The sequence below is a fragment of the Calliphora vicina genome, chromosome 3 (assembly GCF_958450345.1).
Source record: "Calliphora vicina chromosome 3, idCalVici1.1, whole genome shotgun sequence".
In the NCBI taxonomy this organism is placed as follows: Eukaryota; Metazoa; Arthropoda; class Insecta; order Diptera; family Calliphoridae; genus Calliphora; species Calliphora vicina.
In genome coordinates this window covers 31,963,823-31,973,533 of record NC_088782.1, presented here as the reverse complement: position 1 = coordinate 31,973,533, position 9,711 = coordinate 31,963,823, and the positions used below count along the sequence as shown (strand labels likewise).

Sequence of the window (9,711 nt, the reverse complement as noted above, 5' to 3'; positions counted from 1 at the left end):
AATAATTGCATAGAGTTAGACGCCTTAATTATGCAAACAGCAACCAAGACCAGTCTCATTTGACCAGTTAGCAAGTTCTAGATTTAATTGCCAATTTTAAAATATTAATAAACACCCGGGGAGTAATTTTTGGGAATTTAATAAAGCACTAAAATCGTTAATTATTTTGGTTTTAGAAATTATCCAAATAAAAATAGACCCATTTCACATTACGCAATTTAGTTAAACAAGTCTCTTGTGTAACAGCAAAAATTAAATTGAGGAATAAGAAATTTATAACCGATTATGACCAATAGGCTAGGTTGTTGAAAATAAATAAAAAAAAAAAATAAGTTTAAAAAAAATGTTTTCATTGAATTGTCACTCACTGTATATCTTTTTTATTTGCATGTTAAAATTGAATTTCCTTTAAGTAACGGGTTTGCAAAGGTTATTACAAAGTTTAGATAATACATTTTTACATCTTGGGGATCTATCGTTTTTTGTGAACTTCAAAAACAAAACTCTTGCAACAACAAAATACATGCTAGTTATACTGGTATCTTGATTTGTTCTGTATTTTGTTGTTGTATCAGAAATTACTTATAACTTAATATTTAATTCAATTAATAATCAATTTACAATATATTTACGTTGCCAACTATTTAAGATAACTAATAAATTCACTACTTAAAAATACAACCCTGTTAAATAAACTGCAGCCAACTTCACTTTGTATTTGATTAATTGCATTCCCTTTTAACATCGCCATTCAAGAAACGGCCAATAAAGGAAAAGAAATTAATATTTCTAAATAGAATTCGCCCAGCAAAGACGCGCTTTTCTTAAGCACTGGAATAAAATTGGGAAAAACGTGAAACCTTTTGGGTGTTTTAATTAATAAATAGATAAATTTAAATTAGTTTAGTTAACAAGTGAATTTATTAGTTAAAAACAAAGTTTTAGAAATCAAACAAAATGCAGTCGGCGAGTAAAAAAAGAGTTTGTTACTATTATGATAGTAAGTAAATATTTTTTAATAATTATTAAAATAAACAAAAAAATATCTAAAAAAAAAGTATTAAATGCAGTAAAAACAGCAATTTTATGAGAAATTCTTAAGAAATAACAAAATTGTAAATTTCCGTGTTTTTTTTTTTCGAAATTTTCTTAATTTACTTTGACTGTACCATCGGCTTTTGTTATACAGCACACTTTTCTGGTGCTGCTAACAACCATATTAAGACGTGTGCTTTTGTTGTGTTATAATGTAAATTTGCTCTACCGTACATTTGCACGTATCTTGTTGTATAGAAAATGAAGCAACAACAATAATATAGACTTTGTCATATTGTTTGTGTAATGTTCGTGTATGATAACGAAACTACGGTCGTTTTGTATTGTGACGAAAAGTGTTTTGTGCGTATTTGCAAAGTGTGACGCTATAGGGACTCTCGCTTTAAAATATGAAAAACTATAATTGTGTTTATTTTTGAATTTTTTATTTTTTAAACACAAATTAATATTTTATACATTTATTTTTAATAAATGTAATTTATTTTTATTTTTTAATTATAAATTAGTACTAATTCTGGTATTTTTTGTATTTTAGGTGATATTGGCAATTATTACTATGGTCAGGGTCATCCCATGAAGCCTCATCGCATACGTATGACCCATAATCTCTTGTTAAATTATGGTTTATATAGAAAAATGGAAATTTATGTGAGTATATTAAAATATAATAAAAAATAAGCATAAAATAATGAATTTGAAATTAAAATAAGCTATTTATGTTTTAATAAATTAATTGAATGTTGTTTTTCCAGCGTCCCCATAAAGCCACAGCCGATGAAATGACCAAATTCCATTCTGATGAATACGTACGTTTCTTACGTTCCATACGTCCCGACAACATGACTGAATACAACAAACAAATGCAAAGATTCAATGTTGGCGAGGATTGTCCCGTCTTCGATGGTCTCTATGAGTTCTGTCAACTTTCGGCCGGCGGTTCTGTGGCTGCTGCCGTTAAACTAAACAAACAAGCCTCTGAGATTTGTATTAATTGGGGTGGAGGCTTGCATCATGCTAAAAAGTCCGAAGCCTCTGGTTTTTGTTATGTCAACGACATTGTTTTGGGCATTTTGGAATTGCTGAAGTATCATCAGCGTGTATTGTACATTGATATTGATGTGCATCATGGTGATGGTGTTGAGGAGGCATTCTACACTACAGATCGTGTAATGACTGTTAGTTTCCATAAATATGGTGAATATTTCCCCGGCACGGGAGATTTACGTGATATAGGTGCTGGCAAGGGAAAATATTATGCTGTTAATATTCCTCTGCGTGATGGCATGGATGATGAGGCCTATGAATCAATATTCCAACCTATCATATCCAAGGTAATGGAGACTTTCCAGCCAGCAGCTGTGGTGTTACAATGTGGTGCTGATTCGTTGACGGGCGATCGTTTGGGTTGCTTTAATTTGACCGTTAAGGGTCATGGACGTTGTGTGGATTTTGTAAAGAAATACAATTTACCCTTCCTGATGGTGGGCGGTGGTGGCTATACCATTCGTAATGTATCACGTTGCTGGACATATGAGACCTCAGTGGCGTTGGGTGTTGAAATTGCCAATGAACTGCCCTATAATGATTATTTCGAATATTTCGGTCCTGATTTCAAATTACACATCAGTCCTAGTAATATGACAAATCAGAATACCACAGAATATTTGGAGAAAATTAGAAATAGGTGAGAATTGGGAATATAATTAATAACAAATTTATTTACTTATTAATCTGTTGAATATTTGCAGACTTTTTGAAAACTTGCGCATGTTGCCTCATGCCCCCGGTGTTCAAATACAAAGCATACCTGAGGATGCCATCAATGATGAGACAGACGATGAAGATAAGGCCGATAAGGATGAGCGCATAACACAGGCCGACAAAGATAAACGCATAGTGCCCGACAATGAATTCTCTGATTCAGAGGATGAGGGCGAAGGTGGCCGCAGAGACAATCGTTCCTATAAGGGTCAAAGAAAACGACCACGTTTGGAAAAAGAGGGTAAAGTAACAGAGAATTCCGAAGCTCAAGATGATAAAGAAAAAAGTGAGCAGTTGTTTTACAGAAATTTATATTGTTTCTTAAATATTAATAATTTTGTAACTTATTTTTTATTTTCTAGTGGATACCACAGAAAGTGAGGAACCTGCTAAAAGTGAAGATGCCAAAAAAGAAAACAACATATGACGTGGTGGCCGTAATTGGTTATAGAAACCAATAAAACGTACATCGAAATTTAAACCTAATTTAACATAGCGTTTATTTTAATTTATTTTAAAGTTTTCGCGCTCTTTGTTGGTATTAAATTTTTTCAAAGGCACAACAACCATTCTTTTTTTTTAAATTGATGTTTATTTTCCATTTTTTTTTTAAATTATTTTGAGAATTTTTAAAAGTACGTTTTATTCTAATTCCATACCACACACTTACATCAACAGCTAAATATTTAAAAAAAAAATACTTAAAAAGTACTTTAAACATAACCTCAACAAAAACAAGAAAAAGATTAACAATATTAAACAAAACAAAACCTATATTTTAAGTTAAGATGTGTAATATATATGAAAATAGCATTTCCAAACTCCACCACCACCAAGCAAGCCACTCACACAAATCAAATCACTACTTAAAGTAATTTTTAATTCAAGTTTTTTTTCTTATTGTTTTCACTTGAAACATCTGTGTTTTCTCGACTAATTTTTTTTATTTAAAAACACAAAAATGGAAACTTTCTGCAAACAATTTCTTAGTATTTTCTTAAAATGGCACGTAATTTAAGTGAAAGTATAGAAAAAAAAAATTATATAAAATCGAGTATAAAAATAACTGTATGTTCTTTATTTATTTTCATAAAATAAAATAGATTTCTAAATATTTATGTCTACTATGTGTGAATATCAATAATTATAGTAAAAAAAAAGAAAAATTAAAGTAAATCCAAGATAATTAAAGAGTGAAATTTTAACAAAAATTAGAAAAAAAAACAAACAAAAAAAAAAGTTTTATTTTAATGTCAGTTTGTAGAGGCCGATCGAAACTGGTTTTATTTAGGACAAAAAAAATATTTTAAATTTGTAGCACCAGGGGGTTATTCAGTAATTCGATTTGAAAGAAAACATTTTCGAATTTCCATGTATAAATCATACAGATTTGAATAAATTTCATTTCGAATTACTTAATTTTTGATTTTTTTTTTTTTTTTGAGGATATTATTAGTTTATGATAATGAAAATCTGAAGTATTTACAGGAATGAGTAAATTTATATAACTGTTATCAGGCCTGTCTCACATTTTGTTCGAAATGGTATCAATTCCGTAGTTTTCATTCCGCTCGTTTTTGTTTTAGGTTCTTTAGATTCCGTATAATTTATTAATTCCAAAAATATTTAATAATTCTGTATTTGTGATTTTAATTTGACATCGTTTTTTATATTAAAACAAAAGTAAAGTCTTTGGTACAGAAATTGATTAAAAATTTTAGAAAAACTAATAATTACAAAGAAATAGCAATTCCACTTTGAAAACTGAAAGTGGTTTCATTCCGAAAGAAATTTTAGTTTTATTTCAGCCCAATTTCGAATAAAAAATTCCGCGGGAGTTAGTTCCCCGGGAGTTTTTTCCCATTGCAATGGAATATGAATAAAAATTCCCCTCCCGGGGAATTTGTTTACTTTTCCAATTTCGATCGGAATGGAATTCTGTGACAGGCCTGTATGTAATAGAAATCGATTTTGAAAACGCAAAAGGATGCAGATATTTATTAGCCTCTGCGAGTCCATAAATCAATAGGAAGTAGTGAAGTAGAGTTGGCTGAACAGTTGAATATGCGGAAGTTGTCATGAGGATTCTGACAAGTTGACGGTACGATATACATACGGGACCAAAGCTTAAAGCCTGTTGCTTCATTCTGATCTTAGTTGTGTCAGAACGGTATCATGATACTGTGGAATTGATGGCGTCTCTGTGAATGTCGTCCAAAGCTGTCATAAACGAATATGAATATTGAATAATTTAGACAGAGGATTTAGATTTTCAACAAGTTATTTTGGGAATACAAAATTAATTGTTTAGTAAGATTTAGTTTTTATGTGCTAAATTCCCAATTTAATTATTAATAAATTTACTGAAATTTATTGTTGGGGGATAAGCTAGTTCCAATGAGTATTCACTTGGTTGCTTAGGCCAGATAGATTATCAGGAAACCTTTTCCCAAAAAGCTTTAGGAAACCTAATGATATACAAATAAAACGATAGGGTGAATAATTCAGGCCACAGAGAAACATAGATTGGAAACTAGAAAAAATCTCAAACAAAAAAATTACTCAAAATAATCACACAAGTGTTGTTTTTGTTTTCACATTGTTTTTTCTACTAATACATTCTCACCACTTACTCTAACAACTGAGTTAGGCATTTGACAGGAGAGTTTCCTGTCCGTATGTCTGTCTGTTGAAAACACAATAGGAACCAAACGAAAGGAGCTAGCTAGCTGAAATTTTCACAAATACTCTCTGTTAAGGTTTGTTTGGTATTGAAAATGGGCAATATCGGTCAATGATTTTACTTAGCCCCCATACAAATATCCCCCGGAATACAGTTTGAGCAGTTATAAATATGTTGATTATGCGGTAATCTTGATCAAATTTAACACAAATTAATTCTAAGTATGTACTTTGAAATTATACCGTAAAGTATGGCGAAAATCGGGCAACATTTGTCCCTAGTCCCCGTACAAGGTCCCTCTCAGAAAATGACTTGAACATTCATAATTGTCTTATAATAAATAATATAGTGATGAAATTGAAAATAAACAAGTTTTATATGAACCTAAATCTTTTTACCAACTTTTGTAAGAATCGGTCCATAATTGATCCTACCACCCATATAACCCCTATATCAGAAAAATGTTTGTTGATGGTGGGTATACAAGAACCGAATATAACACTCTTACTTGATTCTTACAGGCTTTTATTAAGTCCTTTAGTTGTATGTAAATTAATCTTCTAAGCTCTAAATTCATAAAACATAAAAATAGTTTTCTTTCCTTTTTTATTTTGGAAAATAAAATGAGTTATTTGCTGATTCTGTAAATGTTTTTTTTTTATCATATGTATGACAACCACTAAAATCGGTTTAAAAGGAATACATTTTTGATAGGCATTTAAGTAAGTGCATAGTTAAATATTAATTTAATAAATTTATTCAAAATATCAATTAATTCGTTGGGTATTAAACTATAATTTTCATTACCCCTCAATTACCCCATTTATAGAAAAGCAACAACATTTATATTTTACTTTACTACACACATCCTCTTATTAACTAACTATAACAACAACAACATAAAGACTTAAATGTTCGTTAACTTTTTCGGCTCCACTTGCACTAGTTTAAAATGTTCTCTTTCAGTTCTTTTTCAAACAGCATTTGCAACAAACGCGTTCGTTGTTAGTACCGGCATTACATTTTAAAAAAATCTAGTAAAAAGTGTTAGAAATAAAATTAAATTATTATAGAAATGTTATTAAACAATTAGTTAATAATATTTAAATGTTTAGTTATTGAAAAGTGTTTTATAAAATGAGAAAAATCCGTGTAAAAAAAGTTAAGTTGTTGGCGTCTGCCATTAAAATTTTTCATTCGTCATCGTTGATGGTTGTTGCAAATTTTGGGCATCTTATTTTTGTTGTTATTTTTTTAAGTGAGAGTGCTTGTGAGAGGATATAGAGGAAATAGAATAAGCAAATGTTTATCAAGGCGAATTCATGTTTATTATGTTAAAATAGCAAAGAAGTTGTTTGGGAAAAAAGGAAATGAAAATAAACATTTCTTTGCATTAAAAAAATGTAAATTATAAAATTAGTAAAATTAAAAGTAAATAAAAATTACCTGTTTAAGAAAATAAGAATTAATGTGTTAAAAATAAATTATCAAAAAAAAAAGTTAAATAAAAATGTGTGTTATGTAAAAAAGTCTATTTGAAAATTAAAAAAAAAAAATTCATAATATAGGTATGTAAATCTAAATCAAGGAATATAATATTAATTATATTGTAATTAAATATTATTATATGTATATAAATATAAATTCGGTTTTTGGTAGCAGACATGATACAATAATAGACAAGTTAGAAACACTAGTGAGAGTTTTCAATATTTATCCCTGCAAGGTCAAACTATGAATTTAATTATTATTTTTTTTTTGTTTTGTTGTTGCGATATTAAGTATTTTCCACGTTTATTTGAAATGAACACAATTTTTTTATTCCAAAAAAAGTTTACGAAATAATTGGGGGCCTGCAATTAGGTCATATTGTCATAATGTCCAAATATATTATTTTAGTTTAAACAATTTTTTATAGTGTTTCAAACAAAAAAGTTCTAAAAAAATAAGACATAGCACAACAACAATTTGTTTAAACTAAAATATTATATTAGGACATTATGACAATATGACTTAATAGCAGACCGTTTGAATTCCCCAAATATACATTTGGGAAAAATATATTTTTACAAATGTTGATATTTAACACATAGCTTAGCATGTCCCCTATATTAAGAATGTAGTACTTCTCTTGGAGTTGTTATAGTAAATTTTTTTTAGCAATTTGAAGAAAAAATTTAAAAAAAATGACAAAAATAAAATAGCAGGACTTACAAATTTTTTATAAAAACAGCAAAAGTGCTTTAATGGATTAAACACGTGCTATCTTGTTTTTTATTTTTATTATTTCGATCATAAAGTTTAACGAAAAGCAAATATTTTAAATAAAATGGATCGTGGAAAAGCCTTCAGTGCGGAGAAACGCTAAATAATCAAAAAAAACTAATATGGCATGGAAAATCTTATAGAGAAGTTGGTCGATTGGTTGGGATTTCTAACAAAATTATTCACTACGTGGAAGAAAACGAGTTCTGACCCCCCTTCACGTCAAAAGATTGATCCGCGAGAGCAAAAGGGATCCTTTCAAAGCTGTAACCGAAGTAATAAAGGACCTTATTATAACTGCGACAGTATAAACAGATCCCACATGTCTCAGAGAACATAATTCAAAAGTTCCCAAAGGAACATCAAAATTGGCCAGTCCAAAAGTCGAAGAATATTTTATGGACAGATGAGAGTAAATTTTTCATGTTTGGTGGTGAAGGTTCTCAGACGTCAGACGTTCTCAAAACTAGAATACAATCCAAAATATACTACAAAAACCATTAAACACGAAGGGGTTTTTTTGGGTGTGGTGCTTTTTTTTCGCAGCTGTATAAACATTCAAATTTGAATATTCAAATGTGAAAAAGTGCCCTTGAGCGACTTTGCATTCAAATATCTCGAAATGGGTTATGAATAAATGTAAAATTTCTTTACATTATTAAAATCTGATTGTTTCCCTAAGAAAATTGTTTTCAAAAACTTTTAATTTTGTGGTCTCAATGGACCAAAATTAATTCAAAATTAATTGAATAATTTGATTTTGACTATTCAAAGCAAATAATAATTGATTAGTTAGAAATTTGAATAATTTCAAAAAAATTATATAAATTTTGTTTTTTTATACTCACCATCATCACCATGGATCTAAGACGATCTAGCTGTGTTTGTTCGTCTGTGTGTCTGTTGAAAACACGATAGGGTCCAGACGAAATGAGCTAGCTGGCTGAATACTCTCCAAAAATAATCTCTGTTGATAAGGTTTGTTTGGTATTGAAAATATGCAATATCGGTCCATGATTTCACCTAGCCCCCATACAAATATTCCCCCGGAATACAGTTTGAGTAGTCATAAATACTGTTACGAAATTGCATTATAAATTTCGAAATTAACGGTCTGTTTATCAAGATTTCCATTGCTGAAAACTTCTACTTATATAAAATGTTTATAACATGCTGTTATTGTTTTTAATATATAAAAGAGTAACGTTACTGACTGACTGACTGACTGACTGACTGATTCATCATCGCACAGCCCAAACGGCTGAAGCTAGAATCACGAAATTTTAACTGTGGGTTCCTCCCTCCCCAAAACGATCCGATAAGAAGGGATTTTTGGAAATTCGAACGTTTAGGGGGTAAAAAAGGGTAAAAACGGGTAAATTCGGTAACCTTATATCTTCAAAACTAATAAAGATACAAAAAAACTTAAAGTTGCATGTTACTCCGTTTAAAAAATAAGCTGACAGGTGTTTCGTACTTTTTCGAAATTCGAAACATTTAGGGGAGAAAACGGGTAAAAACTGTATTTTGGTACTTTTTTTGCACCCTATGTATCTTTTAAACCAATAAACATAGAAACAAATTTTAAATCGTATTCTTTAATTATCAAAAAATAAAAAATATAAGTTTGGTACTTTTTGGAAATTCGAACCCTTAAGGGATAAAAATTGTGTTTATTTTTGGTACTTTTTCATAAAATATGTTTTTCTATAATTTGACATAGGCATACGAATATTTTATTATGAGCTCCCACCACGATACAGAAATTTATTTGAATTAAATTTTACCAAAACAATGGGGGATAAAAAAGGTACCAAAAAGGGGATAAAATCGGAAAAATACATTTTATTGAAATTATTAAGCCAATTTTGATAATTTTTTTAACACTGGTTCCTGGATTCATACAAAAATTAACTAACAGGGTGTTATTTGGAACTCGAGTGCCA

At 29.6% G+C, this 9,711-nt stretch overlaps 1 protein-coding gene across 1 annotated transcript; it reads left to right on the top strand.

Annotated features, from left to right (window-relative positions):
* Positions 1-841: 841 nt before the first annotated feature.
* On the top strand, positions 842-3,931 carry HDAC1 (histone deacetylase 1). Its single transcript, XM_065503578.1, has 5 exons — positions 842-1,000; positions 1,592-1,704; positions 1,809-2,740; positions 2,805-3,103; positions 3,180-3,931. The coding sequence occupies exons 1-5, from the start codon at positions 958-960 to the stop codon at positions 3,242-3,244; spliced, it is 1,452 nt and encodes a 483-aa protein (XP_065359650.1). The 5' UTR covers positions 842-957; the 3' UTR covers positions 3,245-3,931.
* Positions 3,932-9,711: the final 5,780 nt, after the last annotated feature.